We start from the raw sequence: 26,441 nt of genomic DNA, 5'->3' as shown, positions 1-26,441 counted from the left end.
ATGAATGTGTCTATTGGTAAGGACACTGTCTCTTTCAAAAGTATTTCTCTAGCATGGTAAACCACCTTAGGTAGGTAACTCTTTGGCCAAGCAAGTCATGTAATATAAACATGTAACAGGGTATTCAGAAAAATTGCTAAAAATCCTGATCCAAAAACATGCATCTTCACAAAGTCACACAGTATGATGAAAATGGAGGTTGTTGTTCAGTCAGTAAGTCGTTCCGACTCTTTGCAACCCCATGGACTGCTGGACGCCAGGCTTCCCTGTCCTTCACTATCTCCCAGTCTGTGCAAACTCATGTCCATTGAATCAGTGATGCCATCCAACCGTGTCATCCTCTGTCTCCCCCTTCTCCTCCCACCCTCAATCTTTTCCAGTATCAGGGTCTTTTCCAAATTCCAAAAAATGGAGGTAACAGTGTGTATAGGGTGGATGGGTTGTTGGTTTCTTTTTTCATATTCAAATTTTACCTTCTTGTCTGACCTTATCAATATAGACATCCTCCAACACCACATATTTATCATGTCCCAAACGAATATTATTTCTCCCCCTCAATAATTTTCTGCTTCTGTTTCTCTCCAAAAACTGCTCCTCTTCCTTCTTTTGATTCCTTATTTTAGAGATGTCAGCCACATCTATGTGTTCTCACAGACTAGAAACATAGGTGTCTTCTTGATTCTTCTAATTCTTTTGCCCATTGTTCTTTTGGACTGATTTGTTCAAAGTTTTTTTTTTTTTTTTTTTTTTAATATTAAGGACATTAGCTCTTGTCTGTGTTATATAGGTGAATGTTCCCCAGTTTATGGTTTATTTTTGTATATCAAATTTTCATGTGTGTGTGTGCTATAGCTGTTTTAAATTTTTATGTGTTCAAATTTATCAGTTTTAGGTTTCTATATAATCAAATTTATCAGTGATTTTCTTTATCTATCAAGCATAGAAGTACTCAGATTGTTTCATTCAGTAAGCATTATGATGACAGGTCTTGGGCCTAAGAACTTTTCAAAAGTCTATAAAAATACTTGAAATCTGAAACAAAATATTTTCACTCCAGAAAAAAAAAAAGCAAAATATAAATAGTTAAATGTTTAACTAAGTATCTACAGATATGACATTATATCAACCTCATTATTAAATTTATCATTCACAAATTTTTTGAAGTACATCTGTATTTTGCTGTGTCCTACCTGAATTTCAGTGGCTCTCAAATTCAGTACTTTCTTTATACTCCTGCCAACACTAGCTAATTTCAAGCGCCCTAAAAGACTACCACAGTCTCCTTACACTGTTCTGTCTGCCACAGATATTTAGGTTCTCCAGGTCACTCCAGAATTATCATCCTAACTTAGAGCTGAGATTATGCTACTCCTCTCCTCGTAAGTGCCAAACTTCTCAGTGTGGCTTTCAAGGCTTTGTATAATTTGACTTAAATCCAAACTCTCTGCTTTTGACTCTGTATTGCTTCTCCGGGCCAGCAGACAGTTCCCTCAGCATTCCCCATCCCCTCCTCCTTCCATTAATGCTGTTTTCTCACTCTGCAATGCCTTTCCTTCTCAGTTTATCTGGAATTTTACTCCGTCCTCAAAGCTCAGCATACATACCACCTACTTGTGTGTTTTTCTTGATCCTTCAACTTCCTTCTCCTCTCTTCCACCCACCTCACCTGTCGTGTGTGTGTGTGTGTGTGTGTGTCCCTGTCTGCCACAGCGTTTGTTATATTCATCCTTCTAAATTCCTCAGAGCAGGCTGCTGCTGCTGCTGCTAAGTCGAGTCAGTAGGGTCCGACTCTATGTGACCCCATAGATGGCAGCCCACCAGGCTCCCCTGTCCCTGGGATTCTCCAGGCAAGAACACTGGAGTGGGTTGCCATTTCCTTCTCTAGTGCATGAAAGTGAAAAGTGAAAGTGAAGTTGCTCGGTCGTGTCCGACTCCTAGCGACCCCCATGGACTGCATCGCACCAGGCTCCTCCACCCATGGGATTTTCCAGGCAAGAGTGCTGGAGTGGGGTGCCATTGCCTTCTCCCCCTCAGAGCAGGAGTCTTACCTATATCTTTGCTAGAACTGGTGTAGTATATGTTCAATAAAACACTCATTGAATCAAACCCCTTACCCTTCTTGCTCTCCCTTTGTTTTAAAGCCTTTTGTTGTTGCCATTGTGTAATATATCACACTACAGAATTGTATATAAAATAAATATGAAAATTTTAAAATGTAGCTTTAAAAAATTGTATCTACCACATAGTTTAAGAAAGTGAAAAAAAAAAAAGTGAACATTGCTGATGTCTTTGAAACCCCATGTATGCCTATCCAATTACATGGACTTCCCTACAGGGCCCCCAGGTTAACGCTCAAATTTTGTATCACTGTTTTCCCTTATAGTTTCATTACAGATTTGTGTCTCTGGACAATGGTGTTTAGTTTTGTCTGCTTTTAAAATTTTAAGTGGAAACATGCTGTGTGTGTTCTTCTGACTTGCTTTTTTTCCTTCAACCTTAAGACCTGGAGACGAACTCCTATCATGTGAAACTATAGTTCATTAGTTTTCCTTGTTGTGTGGGGATTTCATAGTAAACAGTATTTTATTTTTACACGTTATTCTCAATGGGCATTTGGGTTGTTTACATTTGGAGTCTTTCACAGACAGGGCTACTGTATGTCCATTCTTGCAGGTGTGTCCTGGAGAACATACACAAAGGTTTCTGAAAAGTATATAACCAGGAGTAGAATTGCTGGGTCCAACGGTGGGCATTTGTTTAGTTTTAACGTGTAATGCCAACTGGTTGTCCAAAGTGAGGCACGGTGTGTGCTCCCCACAGTCCGGAGGGGAGCTCCCCCTGCTCCATGCTTGGTATTGTCTCAGTTTTTGGTTTTCAGCTCTCTAGTGGGTATGAAATTTTTTCTTTCCATGATTACTAATGTGGTTGCTCATCTTTTCGTGTTTACTGCCACTTACGTTTGATCCTCTGTGAAACGCCATTTCTGCCGTTAGCCTGGTTGTCTCGGCGCCCTACAGTTTAATGGAGCTCTGTTTCCTCCCTGATCTTCGATGCCAGCACTGTCATAAATCAAGTTTCTCTACATGTGCACAAGAATGGATGGCTGTCTTCTAGCCTTTTGGTCTGGGGGCAGTACTTCATGATAAGTTTTGATGTCTATGGGTCCTTTTCCTCTTTACATGCCTTGCGTGGTGGGTGCCTTTTGTTTGTTTTCTTTAGAGGGATGGTCTGATTACTAGGTCACTGTTTTTGTTTTTGTTTAACTAATTTTAAAGTTCAGTTAGTTACCCACTTACTCCCTCTTCGAAGACAAAAGTTTTTTCTTCGACATTTACAGTGTTTTTAGCCTTTTGACTTCGCTTACAAACATATCATTATTTTGATCAAAGTAAAAGAAATACTTCAACTAGTTTTTGTTCCTTCCCTTCATTCCCATCCTGAAGAATAGAGTCTAAAAGCCTCACAATTCAAAAAAATGTCTTTGTCTGACTGTCGGCTTCTGGGCAAGCACAGGGGTAAATTTGATTTTCCTAACACCAGCAAATCCACTGTTACAGCACTGTTTCGTTCCAAGGCCTGATCACCCCCAGTCTGTCACATTGCTCGTTTTTCACGATTTCTTATTGCTCAGCACTTGCCTTTCCTGCTGAAGTATAGTGGTTTCTCTTTGTCTCACAGTAACGTGGTTTCCATATTTGTTGATTTCCCCATCAGCTGCTGCCTGTGAGTTTTTGGACATTGTGGAGCTGCTGCTCCAGTCCGGGGCCGACCCCATGCTCCGAGACCAGGACGGCTGCCTGCCAGAAGAGGTGACAGGGTGCAAAGCAGTTACTTTGATGTTACAGCAGCACACGACAGGCAAGGCTTAATCAAAAGACTGGAAAACTACGGTCCACAACAGCACAGGGCTCCAGTGGTGGAAGAAAACTGCAAAAATGACACGTCTTTTGCCGCCCATCTTTGGTATATGTTGGCTAATAAAATCAGTTGTGAGGAACTGGAATTTTGAAGTCTCAGCAGTATATTCTACTTGCATACATTCTGGCGAGTTCCGTTTTGGTGATGAACGTGTACTATGCATAATACAGTCCAATTCCGCTGAGCGTGCTCTGAAATTTATCACTGTTCTAGAGGCTGGGAGAGGAGGAGATGTGTCGTATTTCACAATATTAAACATGGCTGCTCTTTTAGAAAACACACACACAGAAGGGAAACAGACCCAGCAGTACTACACTGACAATTAGAGAAAGTTCCATGAAACCCCAATATTGGCATGGAGCTCGGACAGTTTCCTGGCATTTGGTACAGCTGGTCTGACTAAGTAGCTTAAGTGTCTATTCTTTTGTTAGACAGAATTGGGAAGCTAAAACAACCAGATTCACTGAATACCTAAGAATCGTGGGCATTTTAGGATGGAAACACAAATTCTGAACAATTCACTGGGTAGGTCAGGATTCCTTAACTCACCTTCACAAAACAAGGAGGAACCTCCCTCAAGCCCTTTTCACTGGCTATAATGTCCCTGTCGCATATGGCAGCAGTCTCTATGACTAGCTCAGGCCTCAACTGTTAGGCCTGTTGGGGTCTAACATGAAATAGCCATAATGCTCCAGTACTTAGGTGTGATAGAAGTTATTTCTGGACAGCTTCTATTTTTTATTAAAAATATAAACAACTATACCACAGGTTTTATTTAAAGGACAGACAAGTGTACCACTGTTGAAACTGGCTCCCCTTTAAGCCTCAAGAACTCCATCTGGGGAGTTCCTTAACATTTCTTATTATGTAAGGAAAGTATAGATAGTTGTCAGTGGAAGAGAAATAAAGAAACAAGTTGAGACGCAGAGATGACCATTTAAAAGATCATTTTTCTAACATATCACTCCTAAGATAACAAGGAATAAACTTGCTTAGTGGCACCCTCAGCAATGGACAAGAGTTGCATTAGCTCAACCAGCCCCTCCAGAGCAGAAATGAGGCATATTACATAATACTGCTTATTTTGTGATTTTTCTAATGTCTAATTTTCTGAGATGTAAACCAAAACCATTCACCAAGATTATTCATTTTTAAAATGACTGCTTAATTATCTGTGGAAGAGATATGCACATTAGTACATCCTGAAATGTTACTGTAATTCTAGCAGAGCCTTCTCTTTGGTATCTCTTCTTTTCCCACAATCCCAGCTACATGGCAACCTCCTGTTCAGCTAACCTCATGTTCCACATTAATTGAATGTGTTTTAAGAAACATTATTCATTATTTACAGTAAAAGCGACCAAGACATTGCATACAGCTTTTAACTGATAGTACTTTGTGCATTTTTAGGACATTAGCAAATCAAAAAGTGTTCATTCATTTCCGATTTACAGAGTAGTTATCTGAGGAAGAAGCTATCAAGAAACTCCTTTTTTCATCTCTTGTTTGTAATTCAACCTTGATATTTCTTAGACAAGTGTTTAATAAGCTATTTTGCCACATCTAAAACTATATAGTTGTTTTTAAATAAAGAATGTAATTTGGCTTTTATTACTTTGATTTTAAAGGTTTCAGATTTGCACTGAAAGCTATCACTAGAAACAGTCATCAACTTAACATTTTCAAGCACATTCTAAAATCAGTTTCCAAAATCTCTATGCTTTGGTCACCAGTATCTAAATTTTCAAAAACCTTGCTGTCGTATATAACAATCTATGGATCATCTCCCTGTGCCTTATTAAGGGGAAGGTTTCATCCATAAATGTCAAAGAAAACTGGATCTTGATTTGCTTTCATTCCCCTTAAATGACTGAACAATTACTTAGTGCATCACACGTCAGCTTCCACGGGTGGCTCAGGGTTTCCCTGGCGGTTCAGATGGTAAAGAGTCTGCCCGCAATGTGAGAGACCCGAGTTCGATCCCTGGGTCGGGAAGATCCCCTGGAGAAAGAAATGGCAACCCACTCCAGTATTCTTGTCTGGAAAATCCCTTGGACGGAGGAACCTTGTGAGATACAGTCCACGGGGTCGCAAAGAGTCGGACACGACTGAGCGACTAACACACACACACATATCACACATCAGCCAGATCACGAGTTCCATTGCCAAAGCTGCACTGCTTACCTTCAAAGAACACAAATTTACTGGACCAGAAAGCTGTTTAACTTCCTCAGATATGTGGCGAACGACTTTTTCATATAGTTCAGCAGGATAAAACTAGGACATATTTTATTTGAGTGTAAGTTTGGTTTTGTTTTGCAGATTTTTTTTTTTCCTGGACAGATTAGTGATGTTGAAGCCAATTAGCATTTGAAAATATTCTAGAAAACCGTTTTCTGAAGGTTCATTTCCTCTTTCTTTCTTGGCCATGCCGAGCAGCTTGTGGGATCTTAGTTCCCCTACCAGGAATGGAACCCATGTTCTCAGCAGTGAAAGCATGGAGTCCTAACCACTGAACCGCCAGGGAATTCCCTAAAGGTTCAATTCTAATCATGGTTCAACAAAAACTTAAGAGTAATCAGTCTCTTTTTTTCCTTAATGTTTACTGGGATTGGGATTTCATTTACCTTCATCCTTGGTTCGAGTTCTCTGATTTATTATTTTTAGTGTACATGAGTATTTTTTTAAGTTTTTATCTTATACTGGAGTGTAGCCATTAACAATGTTGTAATAATTTCAGGTGAACAGCAAAGGGACTCAGCCATACATATGCATGTATCCATTTGTCCCCAAATCCCCCTCCCACTTAGTCTGCCACATAACATTAGGCAGAGTTCCCTGTGCTATACAGTAGGTCCTTGTTGGTTATCTATTTTAAATATAGCAGTGTTGTACATGAGTATTTTAAAAATCGAGTCTCCACTGTGTTCCCAAACTGGAAACTAGTTGGCTTGGAGGCCTCATAAAGTAATGGGTAACTAGAGACATTTGTCAGAGTCATGAATAGTTACTTTTTGCTACTTCACCACTAGCATTTTCTACACTATTTACAGTTTACCATCTACTTTCACCTCGTTCTCAATTCCACACTTATTCTATTGTCTTGTCCCCTGGCCACCTCTGTGGATGTGTGTGTCTAAACACAAAAGCATGCCCAGCCCCATTTTCCTATCTCCTTAATACAGTGAAAAGCGGAATGTGTTGCTTTTTGTTCTTTTCCTTTTCTGAAAATATTGTGATCAGGACAGAGTTAATAACTCTGTATTTAATATTTATTCAACACTGTCATTTACTTTGCCCTCAACCAACTCACATAAGAGGCCCTGAATGCCATTACAGTAGTCTTGATAACACACTAGGGAAAAACAAGGAATGAAGAGAGAATCATGTAAGCAAACATTATAAAAAAGGCAAAAGAAAGCATGTGAATCACTGTTACCTTGAGAACTCTAGCTTGAGTCAACTATACCAGTGTTCTTAACTCTTGCAGGGTTCCGGCTCATTCTTCCCCTAGAACACAGTGCTGTACATGAAACCTTGAGGTCTCCTGAAGCCCATCTCTGAACTCCATGGGGTCTGTGAATCCCATTTAGAACCCCTTCTTTTCTGTCTTCTTGTTACTATACTTATGAGAAATCTTTTGTTGACTTGAACCAATTTTCACAGTTTTAAGTGCTTCTACTGGATGATGTATGGGGTCTTGCTGTGTCTTTTTTTATTATTTAAAAAAAATTTCATGATTTCAACAATATATCTAGACTACAGTTTTATCACTGATCACCACAGTTGGAAATTTTTAAAGAAGTCTGGGCCAAAAAGTTGGACCCTAAACTGATTCTGCTGCAGGGTAGAAATGAGCCCATGTGTTCAATTCTGTGTGACTAATGATGGCTTTTTATATGCATTAGCTCTTTTGACTTTTCAGAATGCTTTCATGGGCATTATCTAATCTATCATCCCTCCACAGTACTGTAGAGTAGGTAGTGCAGGGGCTCTTAAGGCCACTTAAAGGAGGATGAATCTGAGATATTAACAGGTTACTTAAATTGCCCAAGATCACAGAGCAGTAGCAGAGCCATAGTTGAGACCAAATCTGCTGAATCTCAGCCCTTTATTGGTCCACAAAATTCATGTGAAGTTTTAAAGCTCCTCCTGCATTCAATCCACAAACATTTCTTGAGAGCCTTCTAAATGACAGGCGTTGTTCTAGGCCACTGTCATTCCCTTTTCCCATTATCATGGATATTGAAAAGTACTTATATGATGTTATCTCAAAATACTGGCATTGGCAGGCGGGTTCTTTACCACTGCACCACCTGGGGCCACACAGGAGATTTTGGAAGCTATCTTATTTTAGAGCTTCCCGATGGCTTAAGCAGTAGAGAATCCACCTGCAATGTAGGCGATGCCGGTTCAGTCCCTGATTGGGAAGATCCCCTGGAGGAGGAAACAGCGACCCACTCCAGTATCCTTACCTGGAAAACTCCATGGACAGAGGAGCCTGGCAGGCTGCAGTCCATGCGGTTGCAGAGAGTTGGACATGAATGAGCACACGCATTCAAAGATATTGCATGGACTATCTTGAAAAGTCTCATAGAAATTCACAAGTTAATAATCAAAAACTAAATCATTTAAACCTACTATAACTATGTTTCTAATAAAGAGACAAGAAGTCAGCCAACTGGACACATACTGTTATCTCTGATGCTTGTTAGGTAGAAGGGTAGCAACCAAAGTATTGTATCTAGAATCTTTTCTATCTTTTAATGTTTCAGCATTTTCTTGATGAAAGGTTGTCATAATCCATTGAACCTTTCTATTAAATAGGTATTTCTTAGCTTTCTGCCAGGTTTAACTACTTGGCTATGGGTTATTGTTCCATGTACAATATAGCATCTTTGAGGATTAATGAACAAGGTGTGTTACTGGAGCAGAGCTGAGCCTGGGTTGCAGAAGGGTTAGTGCCCAGGCTAACATATGCTTCAGCTGAACATGAGACTTTCACATGTTTTTTTAGCGTTTAATGGCTGAAACATGAAGGCTTTCATCAAACTTCAGGTCCCTAAATGATCACCTTCATAAGTAGATGTTTATCACAAAAAGGTGTGTAACCCATAAGTAATGAAAATGTCGAGTTCAAATATATTATTGAGTGAATTTTAAATCCTAATCCTTAAGGCATTTGGAGTCAAATGTTTTAATAGTAGCCATAATATTATAATTGATGAATTTTAAGATGCACATTTTTTCACATTTTAATGTATCCAAAATTGTATATCTTTTATAAACAATGTCATAGTTGAATTGGCAGCATTTTTTCTTAGTAACACATAAACTGCTGTATCTTAAAGTCAATACATTTTAACATTAATGATGTAACAGTAATTACACCTTACCTTGTATAGGACTTTATACATAAGCATCTTAAATGAAACTCAGAATTATAAAAGTAGAAATAATTGGTATTTTCTCTATTTTACAAATGAGGAAATTGAACTCAGAGTTGTTAGGGAAATTGTCCGAGGTTATACACGTATAAACAGTGGAAATGCCCAGCTTTACATAGGCTTTATTATATATCAAGCACTTCAATATACACAATCATATCTTTCCAGAATCAGGGTGGTTATTCAAACCTGTGATACCAAGTCCCAAGTTTTCCCTGTACCACCTTATCAGGATAAGCTAAAGCAACACCAAAAGTAACCACAGAGGTTGAGGATTTAAAATCTTCTTCGTGGATTTTATATACACATGTTGGACTTTCTCCTTGTAGCGTAAAAAGACTTCAGTGCAGTCTTTTGTAATCATGTGATTTGAAAAATTATTATGATCGTTACTGAAGCTTTACCTTGAGCATCTTTAATTATTTCAGAAACTATTCACAGTTCCTTCATCAGAGGGATTTAGGTCAAAGTGCAGTAATTATTAGAATGAAGGGGAAAAAAGCTTCCTTGTTATACTTATCATCTAACATTTATTATGCACCAAGTATGATCAATTTTTCAAATACACATTAATTGGCATTACACTAAAGGATTGAACAGGAAAGGCTATTTAATCTCATCTTTATTCACTTACCCTTGAAATATTCTTGTCATGCTCCTACCTGAAAAGCAGAACTTAATGGCTTAATCCTTGTATGGATCATCATAGTTATTGGGAGTTCATGGCTTTTTATTTATTACTATTTTTACTTTTATATATAAATCATTCAAATTTTTCCATGTTTTGTTATATCACTTCTCCTTTGCACAGTTATAAAATAAATGTCATTATTGTATATTTTTACTTTCTCTTGGAAATTCATGAATTGGAGTCATTTCTGAGGGCAGTATGCCTTTCCAACAGAAAGCTTCCTAGCCCTAAAAACCAGATTAAGATGGTCACAAAGTACAAACTAGTTTACACTCAGAACAGATTCCTTCTCACTTTCTTCCTACATATCTTAGAAGGAATGAACATGAGTCCTTCCTAGAACACCGAAGTTACAAACAGAAAGTGAACATCCAGGAGCTGGCCCCCATAACATGCTTTGCCTCATGGTAGAACTCTAAGCACTCAGGGTGGGTTATTCTTGAAAAAAAGTGAAAGTGTTAAGTCACTCTGTTGTGTCCAACTCTGTGATTCCATGGACTATAGCCCACCAGGCTCCTCTGTCCATGGAATTCTCCAGGCAAGAATACTGGAGTGGGTTGCCATTTCCTTCTGCAGGGGATCTTCCTGAGCCAGGGATTGAACCCAGGTCTCCCGCATTGCAGGCAGACTCTTTACCAACTGAACCACCAGGGAGGCAGAAAAAGACCATCTGAACCTAAGTTTACTAGATGCAGTGGCCGAACCTCAGAGACTGTGAGGGCATTAAGGGTAGAGAGGTGCCTTTCCACGGCCGCCCTAGGCAGCAGCAGCGGCAAATTCATCATCCACACTGCAGCCAGGATTTATTTTTCCTCTCACTTGTGTAGCAACCCCGGTTTCCATTTTAATATTTAGAAGGTAAGTTCAGTTGATGGACACTTTGTGTAATAAAAAGCTCTTTTAAAGTACGTGCACACGTACACACTCAGGATAAAAAGTGGCACCGCCAGTGGCTGTGGCTTTCATGGAGTACATTTGCAGAGCCCAAAGCTTACTCCTGGATATGTTTACGGCACTTTAGCTCTGTTTGTGAGTTTGGACACCTTCCAAAAAAAGAAGAGAAAGACATATATTATTGTTTATAATCTGCTTTATTCCAGCAAACCTTGACTGAACAGACTTGTGGATTGCTGTTTAAATCCCTCAGTGCCTTTAACTACCGATACAGAAAGTGGTTAATGCGCATTCTAAACGAAGCTTGGCATCCACTCCAGGAAATCACTTTAATTGAGAAGCATTAAATGTTAAAATGATTCTGAAAAAATAATAAAGCCAGCACACATATTGAGTATAAAAGTCCTGGCCCATCCACCATATAGGTTCTTGGTTATCATATTCTTGTAGACTGGGGGAGTTGTAAGCGTGACAGGTGTCAAAAAGAGTGACGTTCAATTCCCTAGGTTACAGGCAGCCCCCATCAGCTGGCCAGGGAGCAGGCAACCTTCATCGTCTCTATTTAGAGATGAGGAGAAAGCTGTCAACTTTATAAATGTTTGTCCCAGTGACTAAAATATGAGATTTAACCCCAAAGTCCTTGCCTGAGCTCTCCACTGCTGTACTGAAGCCATCTGTTGAAACCTATTTACCATTTTAATGGCCTTTAAAAAAAAAAACCTGCTTATTTCCAAGTGTGTGCCAAGACCATTTTGGGGGGTTTATATTTTATCTTTCAGGAAGCAATTTTTCCTTTCCAAAACCCCCAAGCCCCTCTCAACCAAGAGGAGATCCTGGTCCAGGGTTGGCATGCAAGTGAGAGAAACATAAATCTCAAAAAACAAACAAACAAAAAGAAAAAACTCTCAAAGAATACACACACACACACACATACACACATTAACTGAGTCACTTTGCTATACAGCAGAGATTGGCCCAACATTGTAAATCAACTATACTTCAGTTAAATAAATAGACAGATGATGATAGACAGACAGATGATAAACTCTCCCCCAGCTCTAGAGAAAGCCTAACCTGTATCAGCCTTGAAAGTTCTGGCCATTTCAGTGATCTCCTAAACAACCTGAAGGATGAATACGTCACATGGAAACCTTTTCCTCCTTCTGTGGGAAGGGAAGACATGCATTCTGTCAGGGACATCTGTGACTTGTTAGTTTAATTACAAAATAACCTACTACTTAATAACATACCTAAGTTCAGTTTTTGTGTTTTAACGGGGGAGATGGCCAAAGGAAGAATCACCAAAGGAAAGAATTCTAAAGGAAAATCCTGACATCATATTAGACAGAAGTGAGAAAAGAAAACGAAGGAAAAAATGACAAAGGGAAAAATGTTCCGTGGAGAAGCCACGCCCACTTTCTCTGACAGAATGCTGAGGGCAGCAGCTGATCACTCAGAAGATCTTAATAGTTTGGATGGGTTGCTCTTATTACTTCTTTTAGAATTATAATAATAAAAGTTCCCTCTTCCTAGTGATTTGGCCCCATTTTATACCCTCCCTCCTAACTCACAGTGTCTCCCCAGCAGCAGAGACTGAGCTGACAGTGCTTATTTCCCTGAGACAGTCATGACCCACACAAGCACCCAGACCCAGCTCCATGGCTCCCCGCTCACTGCACAGGCTGCAGAGGAGGAGATTCATCAGGAGTTCCAAATGATGAAACTGAAATAGCCTTCTAGGAGACTTGGCACAGGGCGGCAACAATTTTCCACTTAGACTGTACAGGCCAATTTTTAAACTAGGTCTCAAATACCAAATCTAGGAAGAGACATTCAGTTACGTTGAGGATCACCTACCTTTCTTGTGATTTTACTTCTAGTTTGGCAACTGGTTAGAATTTACAACATACCGACTTGTCTTTGATGGCTTATTATCCTTTTCTGATTTTTGCTGAATAGCTCGAAAAGAAGTGGAAAACACTGACTGCTAAGTCTTTGATCTCCTGAGTTTGTGTCTTATTTCATTCTTTCTAGCCAGTGATTTCTTTTCTTTATAATTCTTTCCTTTATTCTTCTTTAGACAACTGTCCTTTTGGAAAGGCCACTGTCAGAAGAGAATCATGCTCTCCAGGAGCTGGTCTGTAGGGACCAAACCAAAGGGGAAAAAAGGAAAAAAAAGTTGGTGCTACCACTGTCTACGGAGGCTGAGAATACAAAATATTCCAGGATAACTAGTAGCTAAACAGGTGATGAATAAGCTATCTCTGCCCATTCTTCTTAGCCAGACTCCATCTGTACTAACAAAACCTTCTGCGATGATAGAAACATATCCAAATACAGTAACTACTAGACACTTAAAATAGCTATTGAGCACTTAAAATATGGCTGGTGTGAGGCACTAAACTTTTTATTTAATCGATTTAAACTGAAATAGCCACAAGTGGCCAATAGTTACCATATAGTTCAGTGCACCTCTGTTTGGATCTTCTTGTCAAACAAACAAATCTAATTGCTAATACAAAAAGCACTAGTTTTTCCTAGATGGAACCCTGGCTCTAAAGAAATGTCATGACTTTAATCTTTTTTATTAAGCAATCTCTGTTGCTCTTTCCACTCTAGCAAAACTTCAGGTCCTGCACATTAATAAAGTCTCCTGCAGATTAAAAAAAAAAAAAAAAGAATGGAGATTTTCCTGGAAAAGCTTGTCCAGGCGCCCTGAAGAGGTGTTTCTATCACTCTGTTCACCTCTCACCCAAATACACTCATTTGCACATCTTTAGGGAGAAAACGTATACATGTCAAGGACTTCAACAACACAAGAGGACAGCTCTTTTCTCTTCTCTGCCATCACTGCGTGCAGCTGAATTTGCTCCTCTCGTCTTCTCACAAGACTTTCAGGATCATGTGATTCCTGGCCAAGAAACAATAGCAGAATCATCCCATTTCCCCAACAGATTCGAATGAAAACTGGTAATAAAATTGGGTATAACTCCAGAAGAAGACACTGGAGAAGAACCAAGCTGGGTCTAGAAGGGCCTCACATATGAAGTGGAACGCATTCATGCTATGTCAAGGTCACCCACATCCTCAACCAAGCAAATCACAGTAGTGAGAACATGACTGCTGTCTGAGCAGCTCATGCAAGAGACAGAGCTTGACTCCTAATGTTTCCTGTTTCCTCACTAGTGTCCTGTGTGGCTCAGTATTAAACATGTGAAACCTTTTTAAAAAAATGCAACAGGACAAATGGTAACTAAATATGGAATCAACTAGTTTTCTCTGCCCATTCCTTAAGCCTTGAAACAGAGGACTGGGCCCCAGAAAACTGAAAAAAGAAAAATTATTAGAAAAATCAGAGAACTTCCTCTACCCAACCCTTTATTGCATAGCACAGGTATTTGCAGTTGTAAGTAGCTCCAAATTCAGAGGTGTACCTTGGGTTTCCTTCTGGCGATGAAAGGGATCTATGTCAGCACAGCTTTGTATTCTATTACATCAAGAGAAAAACATTCCAGAAAGCCAAATGAAAAGCAAGACACACTGGCTTCTAAAGAATTTCCATATTTATTTGACATAGTTTTACCATACACATCTCATCATGCCAACACACAGGAGGCACATACAAACAAACGCACCAGCTTCTGTGTTCCAGTCACATGGCCATAAATAAGGATGGGTGGGTCCTTTTTTTTTTCCTTTTTCTTTTTTTCCCAGGAAATGAGACTCCATTTCTTTTTAACTATACAAAATTTACACTGCGAAGGGTGAGGGCGACAATCCAGAGCTTAGGGGATCTGGGGCTTTGAGGTCTGAATGCAAGTTCAGAGCAGCGTCTGAGATGCTGCAGCCCTGAACCTGCATGTTTGGCTAAACACAGTCCTCAAGCGGGGAACGTACAAATGGTTCTTGTCTCTAGGTGGGCGGAGGGTGAGCGTGGGGGGTCCGGCTCTGTCCACCTGTGCTCTGCCTCCCGAAGCAAAGGGATGCTTGGCGCACCTCCCAGACCTGCAGCTGACTCCTCACCAGAGCTCGCAGCTGAAACTGTGCTTTCCGTGTGGTCCTACCAAGCAGTGGGGATGGGGTGACTTTGCTGCACTCTCTCTTTTTGGCTCCAGTCACCGTGTTAGAGCAGTTGGAGCAACGACTGCAAAAAGGGCCCATCGACCAATCCAAGAAAGAGAGAGGCAGTGATGTGCTTTTTATTTAGCTTTCAGCATGCCCAGCGCCCTTCAGCAGCAGGCAATAAAACAAAACTCATTTCCGCTTAATTGAATTTTTCTTCATCTCACGGTTTCCAATTTTTAAAGTGCAATGTTTAAAAATGAGCCTCCTCGGTCCTTCCAGACCCTGCTGGCTGAGGAGGTACGGTCATTATTTCCATGGTTATAACCAAGTGGTCAGAGGGAGGGGGCGAGCGGGGGTGCGGGTGGCGGACGGTGGCCTGTCACACAGCACACAGCTGTTGCTAAGCTGAAGCCTTCAACCCCTCTGGCCAGGAGGCAGTTGTATCAGAATAACCAGCTCGAGCTTCAGAGACGCTAACGTCTTTTGTTTGTCAGATTTCTTATACTTCTTGCAAAGAGAACTTCACTACAAAGATCTAACGGCCCCCAGGGATCTTTATCAGAGTTTATATTTTACATTGTCCAAAAAAAAAAAAAAAGACACCTTATTGAACGACACTGCCAAATGCTTTTCTTCTGTCTTAATTTTGTCCTCTTTCCCTGGTGTTTCATGGTATTAGTGTACATGAACAATGTTATCAATCTGGTAGTTGATTTTCATTTTATAACTCAGATGAGGCAAAAAAGAAAAAGCACAAGGTCAGAAAGGAGTTGGCTTCAGGGGGCACTGCCAGTTCCTGAAGGACTGGGGTCCAGGCTTCCCCACAGTGTGGTTTACCCAATGGCCGGTTTAGCCCTTGCATTTGGGATTTCCTCCCTGGTCTGACCCCTTTTCAGCAAATACAGATTCTTCCATAGCCTTGCAGATTCCATTTTTGCTTTTATCAGTTACCACTGGAAATTTGGGTGTTTTTTTTCCCCCCATTTTATTAATTTGCTCCTGGATTCAGAAGCCTCCTACCCTCAGGTCTATCAGCCAGGCACCACAGATAACAGTTGTTAGTTGATTGCTCTCCTAAAGCCAAAGACAGGTCCAAGTAGTGTAAGTGCCTCCAGAAGGTGTCAGCTCATTTTTAAAGTTCATCTGTGTCATTTCGCAAGGGGGAGAAAAGCTCCCATGTAGCATACCTCCATAACAGACCACTGAGCAATAGAGGAGTGCCTGGACCATAATCTCAGGACAGTTTCATTCTTCTCCATCCCTGAGCCTCAGAAGAGCCAAGGAACTGTCCTGGCCTATGGGCTTATGGGTGGCGCTGGCCCCACAATGCTAACCCCACTTGCACAGAGATCCACGAAAAATCTGAGACCGATTGTGACTGTGTTTCTGACGGCAGCACCAGTGACTGCTGCTTTCTGGCGAGGTGGCCCTGGGAACTTACACTCAGCTCCCCTGACTTTCTGATCAGGGCTTGCTCAAGAGCCCTCCCGGCTGGTCGACCCCACCAAACCAAAGGAGCTCCTCCCAACACAGTGTCACCTGAGCTCCTCACTGGAGTGCATGAATGAGGGAGGCCTTCCATTCTCCTATGAATGAATAGAGAGTAAGCCTGATGAACCCACCTTCAGAAACAAAGACTGGTCAGTTTCATCTAGTCTCCAAAAGCAGGTCTACACAGAGGGGATGCAAATCCCCCCCCCCCATCTTAAAAGAGCCTGCTCTCCCAGTACTGCACTCAGGGAAATACAAAGGGTCTCTGAGATCCCATGAGATACCACTCCAAGTAATCAGGCTACGACAGTGGTCTGAGTGGGGCAGGTTTTAACTGGTTTTAATCCAGCAGTCTTTCTCCTGTGTTTTGTAAGCAGCCTGCTAAGAACAGTGTGCCTAAGAATCTGTCCTCTAAAAAGACAGTTGCATTTTCCTTTCCTTCACATTTTTAATCTTGCATTTGTGTCTCCATCCCCACCCCAAATATTCATATTACTGGGGAATTCCCAATAGCACATAGAATTGGCCAGGCTTAACACACCGTCATCCTGACACCTGGAATCACGGGCAGAGAGTCTACATTTGCAGACTCCCCAAGCAAAAAATCATGACAATCAAGCATATCAAAAAATAAGGGTACACTACAAAATTGATTAGAGAAAAGATGGCCTGAAGGCTGATCCAGGAATTTACTATCTATTTTAAAGAAGCTTCACTGACCTTAGTTTAGTCCTGGAAAGGAGTTTACGAAAGATGCAGCATCCAGAAAGGAAGTGCTGATTTCTTCCTTTAGTCTGCCTGTGTGTGAAGTCGCTCAGTCGTGTCCGACTCTTTGTGACCCTGTGGACTGTAGCCCGCCAGGCTCCTCTGTCCATGGGATTCTCCAGGCAAGAATACTGGAGTGGGTTGCCATTTCCTTCCCCATAGGTAGTCTGCCTACCGTATACCTAAACTTTTGTGGTCCTCAAATCCATTCCTGGAAGGAAGTTTCCTCAGGTGCTCTGACGCCATCACTTGCTGTGAAAGAAAGGCAATGCCTTCTTACCCTTTCCCACTCTGCTGATCTTGTTCAAGAGAATGGGAGGCCAGCAGAAGCAAACCACCGTCTTCCAAGGGGACTGGAATCAATTCTACCTGGCTAAGTTCCATATGCACATGGAGAGCTTCTGGATGGACAGATGTGTGATGTAAGGTGGGCCTTGCAGCACCATCACAACGGCATTTCCTGTGGAAGCGCAGTCTGTTGCAGAGACAGCAGCTCATAAAGCAGGGGTAAGCCCTGCCCTTGTCCCAGGCTTGGTGATCTGCTATTGCAAACCTGCAAGCTGAGAGTCTCTGCACTGCCAGTGGCCAGAGAGAGCTGCCTTTTTGAGCACAGGACTGGAGCACCACAGGGCATGGCATGAGCCCAGCCAACAACCCAGAGGGATGTAGCCCAAAGACCATTTGGAACCCTGTGGACAACTTAAGGGCCGCTCCCTAAATGATTCCTCCCAACCGAGATGGGCCAAGAAGTATGGCCAGTACTTGGAAGAGGCCAAGACTGTCCTCCTACTGAGTCAGCTAGTGTGGCAGAGAAAGCGCTCATTTTTAAAGGGCCAAGGATGGTTGGCTGCAGGTGGGCAGTGGGCTTACAATCTCATCTAAACCAACTCCCTCCAAACAGATCCAATATCATTTCACCCTACCGGATGAGAACTCTGGGAGACTAGCATCTGCTGATTTGGCTAAACTGACTGCATGTCTGGAATCCAAACGTCTGCAAATATTTTCACTGATTGTCATTCTGTTCTCTCCATATTTTAGCTTTGATCATTTTGGAACCCATAGCCTGTCTTGTGGAATAAATAATACAAGCAAATTAAAAAGGCACATTGTGCACCAGGGGGACTTGTCAGGCAGTCGCTGGGATGGTCCAGGGCCACTCGGCTCCAGCCTCAGAGTCACCTGCAATAAAAACCACTTCTTGCCATCAGGGATTCAGTGATTGGGATGGAATTTCATAAAAACCAAAACTGACAAAATTGTCTCTGGCGTGTAGTTCTGGGTAGGGAAAAAGTCATATTTTTTCACAGCAAAAAAAAAAAAAAAAGAGGAGGGAGCATGTTTTCAACATCAAACTGTGGTCATCAAAGTTTTCCACTGATCTTTAATAAGTGACTTTTTTTTAATTTTGAAAATTGGGGTTAAGTAAGGGTGGTCCATAAATCACTTTTATCGATACTCAAGGGCCATGAGGCCTCCACCTTGGGAATCTCGGTTCTGGCGAGAGCAGTGGTTCAGGAGACATCTCACGAGACTCTCCAGTTGGAGCAGAGTTCCCGAAGGCTTAGGTGGCCTGACACAGTCACCCCATCAACCAAGCACTGAGCAGCCAAAGCCTGTAAGCAGGACGGGGACAGGGGAGGAGCCGACCAGCCGGCACCCTAGCGCTCTGGGCTCTGCGCCCTGTGCTGTGTTCTGAGAGGCGGCTGCTCTCCCACCGCTTCCCAGGAAAGCCAGCCCCAGTGGGGTCCCGCCGCGACCTCCCCGGGATCGGCAGAGGACTTCCATTGAAAATAATGGAAATTCACATTGGCGCACTTTCCATCCTTAAAAGGCAAGTGTCTTTCAATCCTTGAAGATATTCTCTCAAGCCAGAGGACAGGTAGGGTGGGGAGGAGAAGTGTTTAAAAAGGAGGATGATCCATTTCATCGAGCCAAGAGGCCGGGCTAGTCGGAAAGTCGGGGTAGCCTACACTGCTTCCTGTGGAGATGTCAGAGGTGGGTCCCCCAGCCATGGCTCTCAGCGTCTGGCTTACTCCCTGCCCTGCGTGCGCAATGATGCCCAAGTTACTGTCCACCGTGTAATCCAGCCCATTGAGCAAAGGAGCGTGGGATGGCAGGGACGAGATGGAGGATGGAGACTGGGGGATTCCATAGGGGCTCCCATCCCTCAAGTCCTGATAGGATTGTCCTGTCCCGTCCATGGAGAAGCTCCCATTCATTAACTGTCCGCCTGAAACGTCCCCCACGTTGCCATAAATCCTATTGGTGTGGCCAAGTTCTGAGAGAATCTGATCCTCTGTGGACAAAAGAACGGAGATTTATTGTCAGCCGCCAGGACTCCAGCGCTCCCCTGTTCTTCACAACCTAGGAATACACATGACCAGGAAAGAAGCCCGAGCATGAACCAGACACCAGCATGTCAGCCTGGCATCCAGACACGTCAAGGGGGAAAAACAGAACAAACACCTCCAGAGACCACATGCCCAGGTCCCAGAAGGCTGGACAAATGTTTCGTGAGCTTGTGGGTCTCAGGTGGGTCACGTATGAAGAGGGCTACACTGACAGCTATGGAGTACCAGTGCCTGAGGTTTGCTGTGTCACATGTCATCCACAGCACAAAGGGAATAAACTCCATGCTAACAAGATTTCATCTGAAAGCTTTCGAGCTGAGAAAAGTGCTTGATTCAGTTGTAGGCAAACAAGCAGGGCCGTAGGCTCAAGGGAGCTGAGGACTCAACACATGTATACACAAAAGCTTTCTGCTGTACCTGGGAAAGAGGTTCAGTATCAGAGGACTTGGTTTCTCTAAGCTCTTCACTGGGGACAAAGCATTGGATTGATTAAGGCAAATGGACCTTGTTTCTTGAGGAATTTCATTAAGGGGATCTCGTGGAATCTTTGCTACCTGGAAGAATTCATCTCTCCAACAGAGGTGAACAATTTTAGTCTTAAGAAAAATAAGATTATACAGTTATGTGGAGAGACCAGTGATATGTCAACCTGGGGGCCCACCTGCACCCAACAAAAAGGAGCTACAAACCAAGACTTAACAATCCTGTATGTTCCAGATGTTGATTTCAGCAGCTTAGAGGAGACTGAGTGGCTTTCCACCCCCAAGAGGCCTGGAAGGTGAGCCTGGAACATGCCCCGGGCCTCATGGGCAGACCTTTGGGCTGACTTACGGTCCTCTCAGGAAATCATGGCCCTCACAGGCAGCTCTTGCCATCTGCTGCCCCACAGACTTCCTTTCTATTCCCACTGGGCCTGTGTGTCCATTCCTACCAAGGCCACCCCAGAGTGGACTTCAACACTCATCCCTTCTGACAACCTGTCCTAGGCTGTCCCGCATCCCATCCATGAAAATGAAAAGGTGGAGGAGAGTCATGCCCTTTAAAGGGGGCAGGAGATGAAGGCTCAGCTACACTGTAAAATGGCCATTAACTGGCGTTTTGTCTACACCTGTCATCCCCAGTGACCAGGGCCCTCTGTGGGAACCACAAGCTGCCTAAAAATGGTTGTGTCTTACAAGAGTAAAAATGTGCTGAGCTCTCTCCAAACGCATCCAGTCAGTTGTATTCACGGATTCCCACAAGACCACTGGGATATGGGCAACGATACTGTTAAACCCATTTAGAGATGGGTAAACTGAGGCTCAAGAAAAGTAAATCAATTTGACAAAGCCACAACTGGAAACCAGATCTCTGATTCCCCCAGCTCAGGCCTCTTCCCTTCTCCTGCCACAACAGAAGACCTTCCACGTTTGAGGACTCGATACAAGAGAATGGCTATTTGCAAACAACCAAAGGATCCAAAACATGCAGCCATTTGCAATTCTACTGATGCACAAAATTTGAATGTAGCACATGCAGCAAAGCATATGTGCTGGGGACAAGATGAAGTGAGCGGTGGGGGAAGGGATTCCAGAATGAGGCCAGCCCCCACCTCACATGCACTCGCAGTACTGACTCCCCAGGGCCAAGGGCTGTGACGCACATCCTCCCACCACCAGCAGAGGAGGGGGCTCACCTAGTGGGTAACGGGAGGAAGGCCACTGCCCCCATTGAGGGGAGAAATGCCGGAGAGGGGCTTGGGGCACAGACTGAGACACAGGGGTCCTTTGCAGCTGTGTGGGCTGATGAGGGAGCCCCGGGCAGCGGGCAAGGAGGGGAGGCCTTTGGGCCCCGCAGGCCTGGGAGCCCATCTTCCATGGGTCAGCAGCAGAGCTCTGGTTTCCTCTGCCCTGTCCCCTCTGGAAGGGCCACGACCATTTCCCCCCACCCTTTACTGCAAGTCACAGGGTGGGGCCTGTGTTCAGAAGAGAGCTGGCAAGGCCTCCAGAAAGACCCCTCCTGCCTGTCGGGGGTCACTGTTTCCCAGGGGCCTCTCCTAGGGCCTTGGCCTCGCCCCTCCAGCCCTGCTCACCTCGGAAGCTCAGCTCACTGTCACTAACCCCACAGTCCTCCGCAGAGCTCTCCTTCTCCTGCTTGCTGCCTCCCCGGCTCCTCTTGACGCTCTTGTAGAACTGCCCCCAGCGGTGCCGCCCCGCGTCCTTCTTCAGTCGCTTCTCCTTGGCCCTTCTGTTCTGAAACCAAACCTGCCACAACAAGCAAAGGGACACACTTTGGGGGTGTCCACCACGAGCCCAAAGCCCCCAGGGTCCTCGAGACCAGAGACAAAGACTGAAGCCGCAGCAGATGGGTGAGGAACGGGTTGTGCCCATCGCTTCCCCTGGCCTGGGCCTCAGACATCTCTCTGGTTCAGCAGATTTCCTGGGGCTGTGGTCCTGAGCCCAGCACCCCAAGGGGATCAGGGACCGCACAGATGAAGCGCCATGGCTACCTGGAGCCGTCCTGTGGACGCGCGGATGTGGGGACCCACAGGACACCCTCCACCCCCACGCCAGCCCCGGCACCGCATGGTGCCCGGCCTGGGATCTCCGGTCAGCAAAGGTGCCCCCACGGGTTGGGGTGGCTGGAGCCTCACCTGTACAACCCTCATGTCCAGGCCTGTCTCCGAGGACAGCTGCTCCCTCACATGCCGGGCGGGCTTAGGGGAGTTCTTATAGGCGTTCTTCAATGTCTCCAGCTGCTTTGCTGTGATGGTGGTCCTGGGCCGCTTAGCTCCAGCCTCTGAGTCATCTGCAACGAAAACCACTTCTTACTGCGTCCAGCCCATCTGAAGCAGCTGGGTCTCACCCTCCTTCCTCCTTTCCTCATGTAACCTTGCCTGCTATGGGCAAGAGGGAGGAAGACTGAGCAACGTCAGGGGAGAGTACTCTTGACCTGCATGGAGCCCACTCCTGCACTACAGGCCTTCCCGAGTCACTGGAAAGGTAGGACAATATGCTGTTCCCTCAGCTCCCTGCCTCTCCCCATCCCCTCCCAGCCCAGCCACACGGGGCTCTCATCAGACTGAAGGTGTACCATTCTACATGTTTCCCCATCATGGCACACTCCACTGGCCAACCTTGTGAGTTACTGCCAAGGCTGCGGAGGGGAAGGAGACAGAAGGAAGTCTTTGCCCTAGGCTGCCCCAGATACCTGTCCCTCCTCCCATCAGAAACCTCCATTCCCCCAGGTCCCACCCATGACATCACTGCCTTTCCACAGCCCTGGGCTCATAGCAAAGGTGACGTGTCCATTTACTATTCACCTAAGCAATGTTCATAAATTATGGGTCAGAACCCAAAAGTGAGTTGTAAAGTCAATTTAGTTGATCAAAAACTAAAAGAGGAAACAAGATGGATGAGATGAGATGAGATGGGATGGGATGGGGATGGGGATGGGATGGGATTGGGTGGGATAGGATGGGGTGGGGTGGGATGGATGGATGGGATGGGATGGAATAGGATGGGGTAGGGTGGGATAGGATGGGGTAGGGTGGGGTAGGGTAGGATGGGATGGGGTGGGTGGGATGGAGTGGGATGGGGTGGATGGGATGGGGTGAGGTGGATGGGATGGGATGGAGTGGATGGGGTGGGGTGGGGTGGGATGGAGTGGATGGGGTGGGGTGGGGTGGGGTGGGGTGGGATGGAGTGGATGGGGTGGGGTAGGATGGAGTGGATGGGGTGGGGTGGGGTGGGGTGGGGTGGGATGGAGTGGATGGGGTGGGGTAGGATGGAGTGGATGGGATGGGGTGGGGTGGGGTGGGGTGGGGTGGGATGGGATGGAGTAGGGTGGGGTAGGGTGGGATGGGATGGAGTGAGATGGGGTGGGTTGGGGTGGCCTGGGGTGGGATGGGTGGAATAGGATGGGGTGGGGTGGATGGGATGGGGTGGGGTGGGGTGGATGGGGTGGGGTGGATGGGATGGGATGGGATGGGATGGGATGGGGTGGGATGGATGGGATGGGATGGGATGGAATGGGGTGGGGTGGGGTGGGTGGGATGGAGTGGGATGGGGTGGATGGGATGGGGTGGGGTGGATGGGATGGGGTAGGGTGGGATGGGATGGGGTAGGGTGGGATGGGATGGAGTGGGATGGGGTGGATGGAATGGGGTGAGGTGGATGGGATGGGGTGAGGTGGGTGGGATGGGGTGGGGTGGGGTGGCCTGGGGTGGGATGGATGGGATGGGATGGGATGGGATGGATGGAATGGGATGGGGTGGGATGATGGATGGGATGGGATGGGATATGATGGAATGGGATGGATGGGATGGGATGAGGTGGATGGGATGGGGTGAGGTGGGTGGGATGGGGTGGGGTGGGGTGGATGGGATGGGCTGAGGTGGATGGGATGGGGTGGGGTGGGGTGGCCTGAGGTGGGATAGATGGGATGGGATGGGATGGATGGGATGGATGGATGGATGGATAGATGGATGGATGGATGGATGGATGGATGGATGGATGGATGGATGGATGGATGGATGGGATGGATAGATGGGTGGGATGGGATAGATGGGGTGGGATGGATGGGATGGGATGGGGTGGGATGATGGATGGGATGGGTTGGGATGGGATGGGTGGGATGGGGTGGGGTGGGGTGGATGGGATGGGATGGGATGGGATGGGGTGGGGTGGATGGGATGGGGTGGGGTGGGGTGGCCTGGCCTGGGGTGGGATGGGTGGGATGATGGGATGGGGTGGGGTGATGGATGGAATGGGATGGAATGGGGTGGGATGGGGTGGCCTGGGGTGGGATGGATGGGATGGGATGGGATGGGATGGGATGGGATGGGATGGGGTGGGATGGATGGGATGGGATGGGATGGATGGGATGGGATGGGGTGGGATGGATGGGATGGGATGGGGTGGGATGATGGATGGGATGGGATGGGATGGGATGGGATGGGATGGGATGGGATGGGAGGGGAGGGGAGGGGATGGGATGGGATGGGGTGGGATGGATGGGATGGGATGGGGTGGGATGATGGATGGGATGGGATGGGTTGGGATGGGATGGGGTGGGATGGGGTGGGGTGGATGGGATGGGATGGGATGGGGTGGGGTGGGGTGGATGGGATGGGGTGGGGTGGATGGAATGGGATGGAATGGGGTGGGATGGGGTGGCCTGGGGTGGGATGGATGGGATGGGATGGGATGGGATGGGGTGAGATGGATGGGATGGGATGGGATGGATGGGATGGGATGGGGTGGGATGGATGGGATGGGATGGGGTGGGATGGATGGGATGGGATGGGGTGGGATGATGGATGGGATGGGATGGGATGGGATGGGATGGGATGGGATGGGAGGGGAGGGGATGGGATGGGATGTGATGGGGTGGGATGGATCGGATGGGATGGGGTAGGGTGGATGGGATAGGGTGGTGTGGAGTGGCCTGGGGTGGGATGGATGGGATGGGATGGGATGGGGTGGGATGTATGAGACAGATGAGGGCAAGTGTTGCTTCATGAAACTTGATCAGTGTCAGGTGTATGAATATGTGTGCTGAGTTGAAACAAAACAAGATTCTTACTGTGGCTTATATTCAAACATTTTTTTGAAAAACACTTGTATAAAGAGTGTTCAGGACAATAAGCTGACTAATCAACTGTCTTCAACGGATTTTGAGCCTCAGGTGCCTGTAAGTCAAAGGCTCTTCTCAGCCAGAGTCCAGCACAGGAGAAGCACTGAGTGTAAATGGTTTGCTCCTCTCCCAGCACTTAAGTTCATTCATTCTCTGCCCAGCACCCCTGCCCAGAGTCAGGAAGAGGAATGGCAGCTGCCTCCAGCCCCCTGAGTTCTCTGTGCCTCTTCACACTGGCGTCCTTTGAAGAGGGTCTGCTCCATGTCTATCTTCTTCCCTTTCTTCCCTTCCATCCAAGGAAGTCCTCTCTTAAAACAACAATAATAGCTGATGTGCCTATGATCTTCATGACCATTCTAAACGGCTTTTCTTGGGGTCAGAAGACCTGGGTTCACCATTCTCACTGAGTCAGTGATGTGGGCAAGTCCCCTCACCTTCAGAAGCCTGCGTGTGGGCAGCACGGTGCAGGAGTAAGTAGTCATGCAGCCCGGCTCACATGACAAGCCATGGTGCACACAGTGGGTGGGGGACAGGCCCCCGGTCCTCCCTTCTCCTCGGGCTGTTTTCTTCCCCAGCAGAGCCACCATCATCCTCAAAGCCCCGCCACTCAAGTCCCTCCCTGGGGTCCTGAACCCAGTGAGGAAGGATTCCAGAGCCACTGAGGCAGACACTGAGAAAAACCTTCAAAACTCGTTGTTAGGAATCACTTCCTTCTTCCCATATTCATAGAGAGAACAATATGACAGCACTTAATGTAAATACAAAATAGTGCATTTCAAAAATATTCATATACTCTTCAGAGTTCCTGCCAATGGGGAGGAAGTGGTGCAGTGGATAGGAATCTGCCCGCCAATGCAGGGGACACAGGTTCAATCCCGGGTTCGGGAAGACTGTGCATGTAGAGGAGTTACTAAGCCCATGGGCCACAACTACTGAGCCTGCACTCTAGAGCCCGGGAGCCGAAACTCCTGAAGCCCGCGTGCCAAGAGCCCATGCCCCATAACAAGAGGAGTCACCACAGTGAGAAACCTGTGCAGTGCAATGAAGAGTAGCCTCTGCTCGATGCAGCTAGAGAAAGCCTGTGTAAAGCAATGAAGACCCAGTGCAGCCAAAAATAAAGTTTTTTTTTTTAAACCTAAAAAAAATATATATATATATATATACATATACTATTTACACACAAAATTTGAAATAATGGAA

At 45.4% G+C, this 26,441-nt stretch overlaps 2 protein-coding genes across 2 annotated transcripts in view; one reads left to right on the top strand and one right to left on the bottom strand.

Moving 5' to 3' along the window:
• Nucleotides 1-4,003, top strand: part of ACBD6 (acyl-CoA binding domain containing 6) — a 192,709-nt gene extending 188,706 nt beyond the window's left edge. The window contains exon 8 of the mRNA XM_061383378.1: nt 3,715-4,003. Within this exon, the coding sequence (XP_061239362.1) occupies nt 3,715-3,869 (155 nt within the window). The 3' untranslated portion in view covers nt 3,870-4,003. The remainder of the gene's footprint in view (nt 1-3,714) is intronic.
• A 14,889-nt stretch (nt 4,004-18,892) lies between these two features.
• Nucleotides 18,893-26,441, bottom strand: part of LHX4 (LIM homeobox 4) — a 46,825-nt gene continuing 39,276 nt past the window's right edge. Inside the window, exons 4-6 of the mRNA XM_061383377.1 lie at nt 22,258-22,412; nt 21,697-21,868; nt 18,893-19,570 (exon numbers count right to left, since the gene is read on the bottom strand). Coding sequence (XP_061239361.1) covers nt 19,176-19,570; nt 21,697-21,868; nt 22,258-22,412 — 722 coding nt within the window. The 3' untranslated portion in view covers nt 18,893-19,175. The remainder of the gene's footprint in view (nt 19,571-21,696; nt 21,869-22,257; nt 22,413-26,441) is intronic.

This window comes from Bos javanicus, chromosome 16 (assembly GCF_032452875.1).
Source record: "Bos javanicus breed banteng chromosome 16, ARS-OSU_banteng_1.0, whole genome shotgun sequence".
NCBI classification, from domain to species: Eukaryota; Metazoa; Chordata; class Mammalia; order Artiodactyla; family Bovidae; genus Bos; species Bos javanicus.
This window is presented reverse-complemented; position numbering and strand designations above follow the sequence as displayed.